We start from the raw sequence: 17,149 nt of genomic DNA, 5'->3' as shown, positions 1-17,149 counted from the left end.
TATTATTTCTAACAGTAGCAGAAATAGTGGAAGAAGATTACGAACCATTCCACGATTGCTAGGAAACCATAAAGTTTGTTTTGAACAGATACATTTGGTAAACACATTACGTTCTCAGGCATTACGAATCAAGGTTCTAGACATGAGATGTCATGTTGTTAGTATTTCCGTTGTGAAGAAAGTCGTTTCAACACCTCAGACCGTGAGATTAGAATATTTTCATGTTATTATACATCAGAAGTATCAATATTGTAAAGGATAAGAATTTCTTTAATTATTTCAGCGCGAGTCGAACAAAGGACCCCTAAATTATGAATCGAATTTTCACGCTACTACCCTAAGATGTCTCGCCTTAAATAAGAGGAGAAAAACACTCGTGTATGTAGCAAATTGCACACGTTTACGATTCAAATGTTTTTAAAAGGACGAAATACTCTGATGTTGCTCATGATAAAATACTAGTCCAAAGAATTTAAATTTAAATTAGAAAACAAAAAGGACATAGAGGAGAAAGTGATCTTAAAGGTAATTCGAACCTTTAACTGGAATCTAGTGGCTCAGACCAATTTTTTGTTTTCTGATTCCCCGAAAGTATCTCCGTAAATTGCCTCTATTTGCTACTCGTTTTACAGTTGTTTCCAGTAGCCTTGAACACAGGAACATGTACACAGATATTGAGGATATATAAAATTTCAAAGGCTCTACCACGGGGAATCGAACCAGAACCCTGAAAAACTAGAGATGCAAAAAAGCCGGCCTTTTGAATCGATGGTTTTTGCACATAAAAAGCCGGCTTTTTTGTGAAAAAAAAACAGAATTTTGGAAATTTTGGCTTTTTTCATTTTCATGATTTTTCTGTTTAAATAGCTTTCTTATAGTATACTCTAAAGTTAAATAAGATTCCATGACCTGAATGCCATATTTCGCTCTGGAATTCACCACCATGATGGATGGAGCACATGATTTATGAATTAAAGTAAACAAAGTACGTAGTATTTGAGGGCAATTTTAGAATCTATTTACCGGTAACTTTATTTTAACTTCTGAATTTATCGACATTTTTCTTCTCTAGATCATTTCTTTTTAGTCATCCGTGTTTCACTTCTTAGAGCGTAGTACTCTAGCTTCTGGAACATGGTTAAACTTATGGTTTTCAATATATCCATCAGAGCGCACGTTTTTCAATATGTCTGTCAGAGCGTACTTCCACATTTCCGTTATACTGTAGCTGTGCAATGATTTAAAAATAATCTTCACAACCTTGAATACCATTTGATAGAAATAATCAGTATCGGATTTTAGAAAAAATATTTGGGAGGGGTTTTTCTGAATAATGTTTGTTTTTTTTCTAAAAATCTCTAACTTTTATTTAAAAGGAGCTTAAGTTTATGAGTACATGCATAACAAATATTTCGTTTCGTTTGTATATTGAGCTATAATCTTCCAGATACAACCTTGAAGACCATTTTATACTGCTAATTAGTGGCGGATTTAGAAAAGTATTTTGGGAGGGGCTTTTCTTATTAATTCTTAGTTTTTCAAAAAATTTCTTTTTTTTAGGACAGCTTGAAGTTTATGAGTAAAGGCAAAACTAATATTTATTTATAGTTTGTTTTAGAAATTCCCTATTTTCGGAATAGAGGCTTCAATCCGAAAGACATCCCCACCCTAACCCTCTTCGCAAACCCATCACTGCTGGTAATTAATAATAACAAAGATTTAAACACGATTAGAAAGTAAGTCGACCAGGACTCACAGTACACGCACTATCTCTACATTCACAGATGGAATTAAGAAAAACTTTTGTCAAAATGGTCGAATGCGGGGTTGAATCCCGGACTTCACGATAGAAGCGCGAAAGCTAACCACTCACTCATGTTTCTTGTGCAGTTGTGCTTAACTTAAATGTATTTTCTCTCTCTCTTTCTCTGTGACCACAAAAGCTCTCCATTGACTTTTGTCCTTATCCAGTTCAATCCAGTTTCTACTCTGTATTCCTATTTCTGCTAGATCCATCTTAATATTGTGCTCGCATGTGGGCCTAGGTTTTCCTAATGGACGTTTCCCGATTGGATTTCCAGTTAAAACTTTGAACGCGTTCCTACTTTCTTCCATTCTGGCTACATGACCTGCTCACCTGAGCCTCCTAGACTTCATGACTCTAATGATGTATGGTAAACCGTATAAATTATGTAGTTCTTCCTTATGAAGTTTCCGCCATCCCCGATTCCCGTTCCTCTTGGGTCCAAATATTCGTCTCAGAATTTTATTCTCAAATAATTTCAGTCTGCGTTCTTCCCTCAGCGTAAGTGACTATGTTTCACAACCATAAAGCATAACTGGCATGATTATCGTTTTATGTATTTTAAGCTTTAAATTCCTTGATAGAATTCGCGACGACAAAATATTTTGAACTGAATAATAACAAGAATTCCCTGCTTTTAGTCGACATTTAATTTCTTTGTGGGTATGATTTTGGTCTGGTAATACTGATCCAAGACATTTGAAAGTATCTACTGTGTCGAAAGTATTAATTGATATTTTAACGCATTCATTATTTGCCGTAACTTCCTTGTATTTAGATTTCTCTGCATTTACTCATGTCTCTCTAAGCGTTTAATAAGGCCTCTGCATTTCTTTCGATCGTGCTATCAGATTTACCTCATCAGCATACACCATAACTTGGTGAATACCATTCAACTCTAGGCCCTGGTTGCTATCTTTGATTTTTCTTATAGCGTACTCCGGAACAAAGCTGAATAATAACGGCGATAACACATACGCGTATTCTTGTTTCAGGCCAAGCTCGCATTTTTCTACTCGGACTTTACTCTGGAATTCATTTAAACACTTAAAAAATCTAGCTTTTTAAGTATTCCAAATTCTGTAAGAATGTTGTACAATGTTTCCCTCCTTACCGAGTTGTAAGTCTTTCTAAAATCAATAAACAGTTGATATACTGGGTAATATATGCCCATTTCTTTTCGAGTATTTGTCGAATGGTAAATATCTGGTCGATTTCGACTAAATTCAGACTGATAATCTCCAATAATTTCATCTGCGTATGGATGCAATCTTATTAATAGAATGTTAAGAGAAATGCCTCGATAATTATTACAATCAAATTTGTCGTCTTTCTTGTGAATTGGAACAGTGATTGACTCTTCCACTCTTTATAAATGTATTCCATAGTTTTTCTTTTTTATAAAAAAAGTTTCGTAACTATATGTTGAATTTTTTGGTTAAAAATTCAGAAACATTCACCATTGGGTAAACCGTGATGGTGGTTATATATCCTACAGCCTAGGAAACCATACGCTCAGATGAACCGTCTATTACGTATATGATCCATGAACAGAAAATTCTATACTTTCCCGATTCTGAACAAGCTTAAGGAGCAGTCAGTGCATTACAGAATTTGGAGCTTTACCGATTTTGCAGATCCGAAGCAGCTGGTAGGCGGTAACATATTATTACGTATGTGATCAATCAGTGAAAAATTTGTTCGAAATATTCATACAATGTATATGAAAGTTAAAACTTAACTAAAAAAATTCAAGAATGTACAGAACCACCCGAAACGAAGCTCTTGATGTGCAGATTTCTCTCATGTTTTTTTTATTTTGCTTCAAAAAGAGGGTGTGTGATATTTTGAAGTAAAAATACTACATACAATTTTGCTAGTTATTTGTGTATCATTTTTTAAAGTACTTATTGCATATAAGAGGTTAAAATAGTATTACATATATTTGTTAATCCTTTGGAATTCATAATATAAATGTTAAGAATTTTAAAAAATCTTTTTGAAATTCATGGTTTATTTTCGAGGTTTCATATTATTATCTGCATCAACCACTACTTGAATGTTTTTTCTTGTTGTTGTAGTAGTAGTAGAGAAGCGAAACAAAGTCTGCTTTATCAGTTTAAAGCAAAATTTTCAAAAAAGCCCAAAATTTCCCAAGTAAAAAAGCGAAGCAGAAAAAACCGAGTTTTTTTTTTCAAAGAAGCCGGTTTTTTCCGAGCCCTTGCATCTCTATGAAAAACTGAACTATCTGATGGGTGGGGTACCTAGTTTGTTCCCAAGGCAAGTAAAGTTGAGGACAACATATTGCTCGTGGGTTTTCTGGGGATACTCAGTTTTGCTTCCACTTTCCCATCCCACTATTTGTCCATCACAATTCACTTGAATTAATGCTGGTCTCCCTTAGCCTAGCACGTATTATCGTGGGACATTAAATGAAAAGATTTCATTTAATTTCATTTTCAAACGGTTAACCGAAACCAAACCAATCCGAAAAATAGTTGTGTTTTCTATTGCTCGTGTTCTGACAAAAATGTAGAGAAAAAAACATGGGGAATTGTAATTCCATTCGAAAGTGAAACAGTAGATTCCTATTACCTTAACCTAAAACAAAAGCATTACATATCTTTCGGAACTTTCCCAAAATATGTAGGAATATTCTGAGAAGTTACAATACAGTGTCTCTTTTCAAACAAAACTGAACCAAATTATGGTTCGGTTTCTGAAATAGGTCGACACATTCTACCTTCAACCGCACCGAAACCAGTTAACAGGATTTTGTATCGCGTCTTTGAATTACTTACTACACTGTAGTAGATCTTTTATTGTCTTGTGAAATAAACTGCCATCATGTAGTGCAAATTTGAAGATAAAGCCCCTATACTCCTTATGATTTCCTATATTCGCCCATAAAAGTCCCCTGACATAGAGTAACTCTATTATTATCAAAGTTACAACAAAATATAAGAAGGGAAACAGTCTCCAAATATGAGATTTTCAATCTATAGTGGAGGGTTCTTTTTAATCGGACGAGCCGTTTTGGCTATACACTCCTTGTGCACCAAATGTGAAATGAAAATGCATCGTTGCCATTTAAATGTACACACAACATAAATAAATGAAGTTACTGTTAGAAATGGAGCTGGCCATCGACACGCTAATGTGAAAGACAGTAACTTCATTTACTTATGTTGTGAAGTAAAAAAAATTACATTAAAAATTTTAAAATAAAAAACTAACCTGCCGTGGATCCCATCCGAAGACCTACAGATTACTGGTCAACTGAAGCACGATCACTACGCGGTAAATGATTCGTCTTTAGTGTGTGTACGGTAGGTTTCTTTGCTTCCACTTACAAAGCTATACGTTATCTTGCATCGTTTCAAAAACTTTTTCGTATTTCTTTTATGATGATGTAAGTCAATAATCTTTGGCGTAGTTTATATTAATAACTTAAGTTGTTCTTAAACCTTTGATTAACAATTTAGTTTCCTCTCCACACCCAACTACCAACATGACAGATTTAAATGTCATACTCTGCATTTGGTTCCAAAGCAGTCGCCATTACCTGGTCAAGGACTTGTGTCTGCCACGAAACAGACCTTTATCGAAGTAATATTGAAGCACAAGGTTCACGTGGTCAGCTCCAAGTCGAAATGATTGAATTATTGCCTTCTATTTATGGTTTCTTTTTTAAAAAAGTATTAGGAAATAAGAATCATGAGGTAGAGTCGAACCCAAGATACCTAATAGATATTCCTGTGGTCAAGTGCGATATCTACTGCCCCAAATGTGCATAACAGAAGTTTCTGTAATTACGATATTACAGTTCTCGATTACTTAGAATACAGCAAGGAACAGTGAGAGATATATTATGGCGTATTACGAGAGAGAATTCGTATCCTTTAGATATCGTAAAAGCTTCTAATAAAAACATGCTTGTATTACAAATTGGGGATTAAATTACACAAACTCATGTCATGTGAACACAAAATATTTGTCATATTTAAAACATATGACACATTTTCTATTGATGCAACGGTTTTCGCAAATTGAACTGATACACACTGCACATTTTGATTTTACTTTCTTAGAATGTCTTTCTTTTTTTCTTTATGATTTTTCATTTTTTTGTTTCATTTCCCGAACACTGGAAACCAGTAATGTAACTCAAGAAAATATTCTTGTTAGCTTTAATATGTAAATTAATAATAATAATAATAATACAGTTTTTAAAAATGATAACTATGCTGGATTTGCTGTGAAAAAAAGTTGTTTTTTTTTCATAAAGTTTTAGTACATATATTAAGACTGATATCTAACAAAATGTAGGTAACGTTAAAACGAATAATGTAAAACACTAAAAGTTTTTACAAAATACTGTAGCCTGTGAAATAAAATGAATGTTCGACCAACATTGATTTTTCTTTGGTAGTGTAAGTGTGAATAACATCTCTTTGTGAAATTCTCATGATATCAATCGCTCTGTAGGTACATAGTCAAAGATGTCTTCTACCCGATCTCTTATTCGTCGCAGAGACATGGATATTTTTCTATATATTTGCTATTTGCTACACTGACATGTTTGGAACAAACTAATGCACTTGTAGAGCTGTTATGTAATTGTTAACCAACCAACCTTAACGATATTGTTGGTTGTCTAACGTTGCAGGATATGGGAATTGGAAGTACGAATGCACTTTTGCTCGTGTGTATACAATTCGATTCTGCAATATAAAAATAAATGTAGGTTTTCTCTGAAAAACTTGGGTGAAGTGCAGACTAGAGAGTAAATTCAACATGTTAATGAACATGTTGCTTCACATATGCACGATTCTCTTGAGCAAATTCAAGTAAATAATGTTTATAAACGAAGTTGATGAACATGTTGTGTTATCCTTCCGTATTAGTTTTAAGCTATTTGCCGTTGAGTAATATACTTTTTACTTAATAATTAAATGTTATTCTCTGCAGAAAATGAGAAGACGCAGAATTTGAAAAAAAAATAGATTTTTAGCCAAACGGAAAAGAAAATATTGATCTTTCCTTGAAACCTTTTGAAATAACTGAATTGTTCGTGTTCAACATTTCTGAAAGTATCAGTAACATTTTGAACTACTTTCTAAAACTTGGACTCAGCATTATAAAACAAATTACGGAATTCAGAAAATCAATATCTGTGTAACAGGTGATTTTCAATTGGTGATAATTTTGGATACATTCTACAAATAGCATAGCTTATTATTAGCTACATGATCCGAGGAAGGTTTAACCTTCAATTGTGGTTACGAATGATCTATAAAGAAACACTATGTGGCTTAATATTGTCTTTTGTTTTCTGAACATCCATAAGTGGGATTTAATGAGTAACTATTTAGATGTATTTTTTGTAAGTATGAAATCTTAAAAAATTAGTTAAGTTAGATTCGAGGACGTTATAATTTATTTTGGTGTATGGGTTCATAACATGATTTTATTTAATTTTATTTTTAGCTTCCCTTTCAGCAGCGAGGCTATATAAGACGTGGACATGCAGCTGAATGTAAGGTCCGAATTACATGAACTTCTGCCGGGAATCGAACCCGTGTCCCACCCCAATGACGCGTGCGCTGTTAGCCATGAGGGAGCTTGGGTTGAAAACAAGAGTTACTTTAAAAAAAAAAAACTAATATCATTTCTACAAAGTTACACATTTACTGATCTTTCTGCAAATTCTCAACACATACCAATAATTTTAACGTGGCCTAATGCTTTCTTTCTCCTTTCATGGTATTCTAAAGGAATGGCAACGTACATGCGCAAGGCAATATCTCGTAAGAAGCAAATTGAAAATGATGATGCCAAGAAATCTGAATTAGCGAGGAAGTTGACATTCCTGGATTTAACCTTCATTGGTGTGGGAAGCACTCTCGGCCTAGGAGTGTATGTATTAGTAGGTGCTGTGGCTAAGGAAGCAGCTGGGCCGTCAGTGATTCTTTCATTTCTTATAGCAGCTATAGCTTCTGCTCTTTCCGGTAAGTAATCTGAATCATAATATAGTTCAGGTTAATTATAAATCTATTATGAACATTCTTTTTAAATAGAGGCATTGAACAAAGAGGAAATTCTTCACATTATGAAAAGACATTTACTTCCTTCTTTTTACCAGGGAACTGAATTACTCAGAAGTCATTCATAAGAATTTAAATACTTATAACCCATTAAAAGTTTTCGAACAGTTACTTGTATTCGTATATAATTTGTGTAATTATGTACTATCTGTCAAACAATTAAATGTACACCCGTTTGTAAGTCTTACATTTCTGCACCAGCTGACGTGGAGAATAGTGATGAGCAAATGCAAGACCAAGACCAAGACCGGGGTGGTCTTGGTCTTGGTCTTGGTCTTGCACACCCAGTCTTGGTCTTGGTCTTGCACTGGAACACTTGGTTTTGGTCTTGGTCTTGGTCTTGCACACCCAGTCTTGGTCTTGGTCTTGGTCTTGCATGCAAGAGTCTTGCAAGTCTTGCATTTAAGAAAACTCAAGCTTTTCATAGGTAAATTTTACTCTGGATATAAGGGATAATAAACTCTACAATGCAGCAGTAGTGACGGAAATACAATGTATGTTTCTAAATTTAATATAATTTAACGACGTGTAAGTATGATGATAGTGTACAACATAGGTGATGACCTCTTATTTTTTTAATGGGTGCCCATGCTTCACTACTTACAAGATATGCCTAAATCACAACGTTTCGTAATCTGTTTATATATTTTAACAGATCCAACACTCCACTTGTTCAGAAACTGGGGAGGCTACCCCTGAGACGCATGAAAGAAAATCAAGACGGCACAGATTATTGAAATACCATGAATTGCAAAATTATTTTTAAACTCTGGAGGCGTCAGATATTTCTTTCCAACCACGATTAGCTAATTTTTGTATTAAACAAACTTCCAATTAAATAGTGAGATTTTGTTTTACTCATTCCAATTTGTACTCAATGGGACATAAACATGGACATTACGCAAAAGCGATTTAAAAAAATGCAGGCATTCGAAATGTGGGCATCTAGAAAAAAAAGGAGAGAATGAGCTGTGTTGAACGTAAAACGAATTAGAAGGTGTTAGAAATATTAGCAGTAGGAAAAAAAAGAAGAAGAATTTTAGATATTGTTAAGAGGAGGAAGGGAAACTGGTTAGGATATTGGCTGAGGAGGAACTGTATTATGAGGGACTGCTAGAGGATATTGTGGTGGGAAAGAGAGGGAGAAAGCGAAGGAGACTGTAGTTGAAGGAAGGTATTAAAACAGAAAATTACTACGTCTATTTCGTCAAGACGAAGAGATTAGCTGAGGACCACCGAACGTCGAACCTTCTCAGTTGCAGCAAGTAACCTGCCAATAATGGCAGAATAGCTATGATGATGATGAAATGTTTAGCAATACTGACCAAAAAAGAGAGAGAAAATTAAAATAATAATTATTATAATCAAACCTCTTAATATTTTAAAATAATTTGAGTGAAAACTGAAAATGACTCAACTGTCTATGTCTTGTATAAACTCTATTTATATGAATACTTTCGACCTGTATTAGAAATACAAAATAACGGCATCAAACTCCGTCATTTGAAGTCTCACTTGTGAATATGGATTACGAGAATCAATTACCCACTTCGTTAGGTTAAACTTTAAAAAAAAAAAAAAGTGATATATTTCGTTAGTCAGTCACTTTTTTACTATTAGTAAAGCGCTCTCTGATATCGATCATTTTCGATTATTTTTATATTTCTCTCTCCTCCTCCTCCCCAAGTTGCGGGGCTGAATTTGGATTTAAACGGCATCAGAAGTGTCACTGTTCGTCTCAGAGACCCCGGAATCCATAGAGAAAACTATGGATTCAGCACTAATATCGGTCATTTTCAATAAACTTATAGCTATATCTCCTCCCCCCCCCATGTTGCAAGGCACGGCATCGAAAGTGTCATTGTTCATCCCAATGACCTCGAAAACCATGAGTTCCACATTGATAATAATCATTTTAGACATTTTTTTATATATCTCCTTTCTCCCCAAGTTGCGGTGGTGAATTTGCATTTAAACGGGATAGGAAGTATCACTGTTCACCATAGCGATGCCGAAAACTATGGATTCGACACTAATATTTGATCATTTTTTATCATTATTATGTATCTCCCTCTCCCCAAGTTACGAGGCTGAATTTGGTCGCAACCTCGAAAACTATGAATTCAACACTAATATTCGTCCTTTTCGATCATTTTTATCTCTCTTCCCTCCGCCAAGCTACGGGACTGAATTTGAATTTATACAGCATCGGAAGTGTCACTGTTTAGCTCAGCGACCCCAAACATATAGATTCCATTTTAATATCGGTCATTTTCAATCATTTTAAAATATCCTTCCCCTCCCCTCCTCTAAACTGCACCGTCAAAGTGATATGACAGAAACCATCTCAAGTCCGATCCTATGTTGAAAATGAGATCGAGTTCGGTCTGGTGGTTCAAGAGTTACTAATTTTATTTATTTTTGTACATTTTCCATCCCCTTCCCCTCCCCTAAGTTCTACCGCCAAAGTGATTTGATAAAAACAATCACAAGTCCGAACCTCATCTATGTTGCAAATTTGATTGAGATGATTGGCTAGATCAAGAATGATGAAGTCACAATGACAGTCACTTATATTTTCAGTTTTTTTTTTTTTTACATATATCTCCCTCCTCCTCCTCCCCTTCGTTGCTCCGTCAAAGTGAACTGACATGTAACCTTCCAGGCTTGAACCTCATCTATGTTAAAAATTGATCGAGATTGGTCGTTTGGTTCAAGAGTTATTAAGTTTTATTTTAAAACTCCCCCTTCTCCCCTCCCCTAAGATTTACCGTCAAAGTGAAAAGATGAAAACACTCCCATGCACAAACCTCATCTATCTTGAAAATTTGGTCGAGATCGGTCGGGTGATTCAAGAGATCGGTAGTGGTTACAAAAATAGTCACTTTCAATTTTATAAAATATATTTATTGTTGTTGTATAATATTATATCGCTCAATCCTCGATGTGCCGTATACCTAAGGAGGCTAAAAGTTATGCATTAAGTTTTTGTCAATGTTATGAAAATGTTATTTCGATATTAATTTTATGAACACACATTAAAAATTTCCAACGGATGCTTGAGTCTCGGAGCTAAGGACATACCCATGTAGTCGACACATATGGTGTACGCTATTACCGATGTTCAATACTACATTTCTCTTTAGTTTTGGAAGAAGAACACCACTAATATGCTTTGAAATGAAATGAAGTATCTAGTTTAACGTCCCACGATTATGCATCAAGGCTAAGGGAGACGGTAATATGAGAAATGACTGAAATGGTGGAATGAAGAAAGTAGGAGGAAACAGAAAAACACCGAGAAAATCCACGCACACTGTGTTTGTCCACCAAAAAAGCTCACATGGTGCAAGATGACACCTGTGTGGCTTGAAAACGAGTAATAATTACAGAAAACGCGAACAACCAATTCAGAAAACGACATACTGTAGCTATATGCTACAGGGGCACATCGACTCACACGGATTGCATAAACTACTGGGAACACATTCACTCCAGCAGCATTTTTACTGAAGCCAAGAAATCCATCTCCTTTTTTACATTGTATATTTAAAAAATCAAGTAGTGTTGGTACTTGTGCAAGACTCTTGCGCAAGAGTCTTGGTCTTGGTCTTGGTCTTGCAGGTATGGTCTTGGTCTTGGTCTTGGTCTTGCACCCCTTGGTCTTGGTCTTGGTCTTGCATCGGGATTCCTGGTCTTGGTCTTGGTCTTGGTCTTGCATGCAAGACTCTTGCAAAAACTGCAAGACCAAGACTCTTGCGCTCATCACTAGTGGAGAATACGAGAATTAAATCAGTCAAAACTGTAGTTTAATGAAGGGGGGCAATGAAAGTCTGAAGTACACACTCAAGAGGAACAAAAATTGTAAACATTATTTATACATAGTAGAGTGATAACAAAATTAAATACAAAAATCTAGGAAAGAAAAGAATAAACGCAGTAGAACACAATTAATGCTTGGTATGCTTGTAAACACATCAATGACACAACATTAAGAGCAAAATAGTCGTGGTATAATGATTAAAGCAAGAGACATACAATGCAAGGAGCAGCATGTCAAGTACATAGAAGGAACTTTTTTTTAAATTATTATTTAAAATTTTTGAGGTGTGTGATAGGCGACGCGAAACGTTTTAAGGTTTTACACTAAAGTAAGATAAAGATACTATTGTTGTTGAAGATTGAATTGTGGCGATAAAAATTAAGTTTCTATGATCACGAACACGGTAATGTTTAATTTAGATTCTTTTCTTATGGAATTTTCAAAACATTTCGAATTGATTTCTCCAAACTTTCTTTTTCGCACTGAAACTATATGAAAATGGGATTTAACGTAAGTTCCAATACATTCAGTCTCATCAGCCGGGACCAAGCCCACCAACTGCGCCATGGAAATGAGTTAGGGTATAGGATACTCTCCTGCCCCCAAAAGTAAGGGATAAGATTGTATAAACTTCTATTCGGATTGGTAAGTGTTTTACACAACTTGAAAGTGTTTTACAAAACTTAAATTTCATTTCAAAATGTTCATAAATATCGGATGAGCATCATAAGAATATCTCACAGTGGGACATACAACTAGTTCAAAGTGAAATTTAAATTACCTGCAGATACGAGGCAAATATACAGTAGATTATTATACATTGTTAGTTGATTTGCTGCCGTAGAGATTTCCAATTTACTTGTACATTTTTAATCGGTACCCGTCATACAATGCTTATGGGGATTATTTGAGAACAAAAAAACAAACAAATAAACAAAAAAGATTTGGTCTAAATCTCATGCATTCAAAATGTTACTGCTTTAGAATGCGTTCGGCTGACACGAAAGTACGTGTTTCGTGTATTTCAAGTGATTAAACTTCGGGACTTATTCTCTCGTAACTGGTTTTACAGCGCACATATGTAAGATTTCATATATTTAAATATTTGAGAAGTTACAGCATCTCTATAGAACGGTCATTCTAAACAACAATTCCAGACGAGTTCCTTTCCTTATGAGAGAGATTTTTTGAAACAGGAAATGAAAATCAAAAGAGTTACAAATTCGATTTAAAGCGAAGAAATGAGCTAGTTCTTAACGGTGCTCATTTGTGTGTCCTTATGGATGTGGCATGATAGCACCCAAATCTAACTGAACAGAAACTTACTGCCTGAGACTATTGGAAAATATTATTTGGAGACGTTCTTTGCCGTATCTAATAGTAGGACGAAGTGGGAAATAGAAGCAAGCTTTGGTTGAATTTGATGAACGAAAAAACAAACTGACAATAAAATCTAACTGTAAACATTTAAGTTAGTAGAACAACGTAGAAACTATTTACGCCACGGAGACCGACAAACTACTTACTTTTAATTGTGATAGATTAAGCGTGATAAAAAATGCATTTATTGTTCTTCGTTTTATTTCTTTTAGAAAATAACCTTTACAAAGAGAAAAAACAATTTAAGAATTTTAGTTACGAGTGAGGCGTCATATGAAAGTAGTGTAACTTTTCAGTCGTTGGTGAACAAAGAAACACGCATATTTGTAGTAAATCGTCTATTATCAGATTTTATTTAGTCATGGGTTCTTCTTTTCGAAAACATACCAAAATTTTACTGCAATTAAATCTGGAAGTAAATAGCTGCACAAAATAATATTTCATACTTTATATGGTAGGTCAGGGTCTATAATCATGCGAAATTTGATCCCGATCAGATCATTTACATATACAGGCATATAAATGAACTATACTGACAAACTGATAGAGGTGATTCCTCGCATCAAAATAAGCATACATTTTATATGGACCTGTGGGGAAAAATATTCAATTTCAGATGTAGGGCTATCCAAAATGGCGAAAAGCTAAATTTCAACTCGAATTCGAAAAACCGTAAAGAGGTGGTCCATACCAGAGTAAAAGAAGTCAAACATAAGGAATCCAAAAATGTGTATTAGATCAATGTACCCACATGCACAAAAAAAAGCGCGTATACTGTAACTCACGATTTTTAGCATTTATTCCATTTTCCTTACGTTTATGGGTAAAATTCAGTTATTAGTATGTGAAGATGAGAGAAAGCTATCCATCTAAGGAGATATTTCCAAAAAACATAATAAAATAATAAAAATATAAGCAAAAAACAAAATTACGCTCGGTTTTGTGTATACTGGCAATCATGCTTTCGAGGGATTGTTAGTAGCAGAGCACGATTGCGAAGGAAAATTGACAATAGGCAGTGAACGAGGGGCGATAGGCAAAGGAAGGAACTGGAAAATGGAGTAAAATATTGAATTTATTGGTTTAAACCTAGTGTCTAGACGGTTTGCCAGATATAAATTAGCTTCTGTAACTAAGATGTCTTACGAAAATACAGAATTAAAAAGAAAAACTCTTATCTTAAGGTTCGAAGCGATACGCACCATGGTTATGAGCACTATTTGTTAAGAGAAGAGAACAAACAAAACGTAGTCTCCGTGATTAGGTGCATAGAGTGGTGGACTAGCAGTTATTTTATTATTTTGACACGACATCGAATCCCATCCCGTCCCGCACACACACACACATACACACACACACACACACATACATATATATATATATATATATATATATATATATATATATATATATATATACAAAACATTATAGGAAGTGTATAATTTTGATGTTAATGAGAACCGAAACAATATAATAAGGAAATAACTTATTGATAGTATTCCTTAATCGACAGTATCGATAGTATCCCTAATTTATTCAGTATTAGAATACGTGTAGGCTTACTGTTGGAAACAGCGATTGCTTTCAGTTTATGGTCTTGTATGTTCTTGAACAGCAGACAACTCACTTCGGATTTGTGTGTCAGGAACAGGAAAAAGAATATACGTGACCTTGACAGTCTTTCCAGTCTTACCCCTTGTTACAACGACCTGGTGTCAAATTATCGTTTATGTGTGTGTGTGTTTGTGTTTTTTGCTTTTTAGATTATTGACTTTCTTTCTTTTTCATATCCACAAGTGCAAGAATGCTTTCGTTGAACGTAACTAAATTATTCAGATCTATGTATGCGGAACACGAATATTTCCAAAAGATAGCATCAATATGAATGATAATCATGCCATATTTCTGCATTATATAGTAGCATGAAAAACTGATATTAAAATGATATAACAAACAGGCATAAGCTTTTTTTATCTAGCATGGCAACACATTAAACGTAAATAATTAAATTTTGGGGATTACAAATTATCACCTTATGTGTCGTTGTATTCCTATTCATTTTCACGTTCGAGCGACGAAAGAAGAAATTGTAGTGATAGTGATAAAAATCGAATTCGAAATTTTAATGAATTTAAGTTTCATGTCCGCACTTATCGAAAAAGTGATTTTGATGTCTGTCCATTTGTTCGTCTGTCGGCTCGTCACACTTTTACATGCATTCAAATAGAGGCAATATTGTTCGACATATCTGGACCGAATTCTAGATATGAAGTTTTTATAAAGCTTTATCGTTTCGAATTCTATATCCTCCGACACCTAAAAATAAGGGTAGTTTACTGAAGGATAAAAATTTAAAATAATTAAATTGTCTCAAAAACAGCTGTAAAGATTTTGCTTATTTTTTACAAATACATATTTTATTAATAACCCTTCACCGTAGTATGAATCATTGCTCTGAAAAAAATGTATAAGGTGTAATTTGTTGTAAGGGATGCGTTTTTTCGAACAATTTTCTCAATCACATTTCATAAATAAATGTAGCATTAACAACCTAACAATATGACGCAACTTGTTCGTCCTGTAAACATTCAGAAGGGGTAGTTTACTCTTAGTTTACTCTTCTCCGACGATTTTCTCATTAACGCCTGACGCAATTTTGTTCACATTTCATAAATAAATGTTACATAAATAACCTAACGATATGGTATAATTCCATCATCCTAAAAAGCTAGAAGTGGTATATTACTTTTCGGAGTAAGTTTTACCCTACGATTTTGTCGAGAACGATTCAGGCATTTTGTTCGTATTTCATAAATAGCATAACTCGTTTGTCCTGAAAAGATATACAATGGATATTTTATTCTTGGGGATGACTCTTTTGGCGATTTTCTCAGAAAGTACTCAGACGCTTTTGCTCATAGTTCACATACAACTATTTCCTTAATAATTCTCATATATGACATAAGTTATTTCTAATAGAAATATGACTAAATGGGTACTTTACTTTTGGACGTAAGTTGCTTCGAACAAAGTTTTCCAAAACACATTATTTTATTCGCATATCCCAAATACATGTTTCAGTAATAGCTGCAGCCTAACACGAGTCAGTTTAAGAAATTCGAGAGAGAAAATTCAGTGCGTTTCATCCGTACCCATTCTTAAATATATTATTAAATCACAATTTTCCTAACAAAATCGAAACTTGTTTTTAAATGTGCCTCGTTGTGGCGAAATGGTTCAAGTGCATTGGTTCTGGATTTGATTCCCGGAGAGAGCTAGTGTATTTTTATCTAACGTTAAGGTATAGGTAATAAGTAGGTGCAAAGAGAAAAGTGTTTAAACAAGCCTAAACAAGCTAATGAATAATACAAAGAAATAATACAATATTATGAAGTTATAGAAGAAACGTTGTTAATATTAGATATTTGCGTGTGAAATGTCCAACCGATGACTGTCAACTCCAAAGGTAAGAAAGTGAAATATCCAATACCAGGTTAATCAGTGGTATCTAGGTAAAGCTATTCTACTAGGAAGTGATTGAAATACCAAAAAATGTTGTAGTCGCTGGGAGACATGTTAGGAGAATACAGTGGGTGAGAGAGTTTAATGCTGCAACTCATGAATAGTCTGCACCTTCGTTGAGTATTGAAGTGCGTAGGCCTATGTAGGTTTGCACTGAAATGAGCATTAATACACAATATCTATTGAACATCACGGGGGTCTTGCAGACAGGTTTGCAGTGCATTTCACGGGGTTCGATATTGTAACGATCCTAGCGAACTCCTGAGCCTTCGTCACTGTGCACTATAAGTTAAATTCGTGCTTAATTAAAACTCTATAGGCCTTATGCAGAGTCTTTCTGATGCGTGATTAGAACCATACTAAAGAGTTCTATTAACATATGTTTCCTGCAGCAGTCAGGCCTTTAGTATAACGCTAATAATATCTCAAAACGACTCTGCATAAGGACCTATTTGTTTAAATTTAACACTGTTAACCGTTATCACATGTGCACTATGAGCAACAATCCGCCAG

The 17,149-nt window shown here is 34.5% G+C and overlaps 1 protein-coding gene across 1 annotated transcript in view; it reads left to right on the top strand.

Moving 5' to 3' along the window:
- LOC145671226 (cationic amino acid transporter 2-like) overlaps nt 1-17,149 on the top strand; it is a 1,570,353-nt gene that overhangs the window by 210,566 nt on the left and 1,342,638 nt on the right. The window contains exon 2 of the mRNA XM_081740116.1: nt 7,582-7,815. Coding sequence (XP_081596242.1) covers nt 7,584-7,815 — 232 coding nt within the window. The 5' untranslated portion in view covers nt 7,582-7,583. The remainder of the gene's footprint in view (nt 1-7,581; nt 7,816-17,149) is intronic.

The sequence above is a fragment of the Thermobia domestica genome, chromosome 15 (assembly GCF_964235325.1).
Source record: "Thermobia domestica chromosome 15, izTheDome1.hap1.1, whole genome shotgun sequence".
Taxonomy (NCBI): Eukaryota; Metazoa; Arthropoda; class Insecta; order Zygentoma; family Lepismatidae; genus Thermobia; species Thermobia domestica.
The sequence above is the reverse complement of the archived record's forward strand: the minus strand, read 5'-3'. Positions and strand labels throughout refer to the sequence as shown.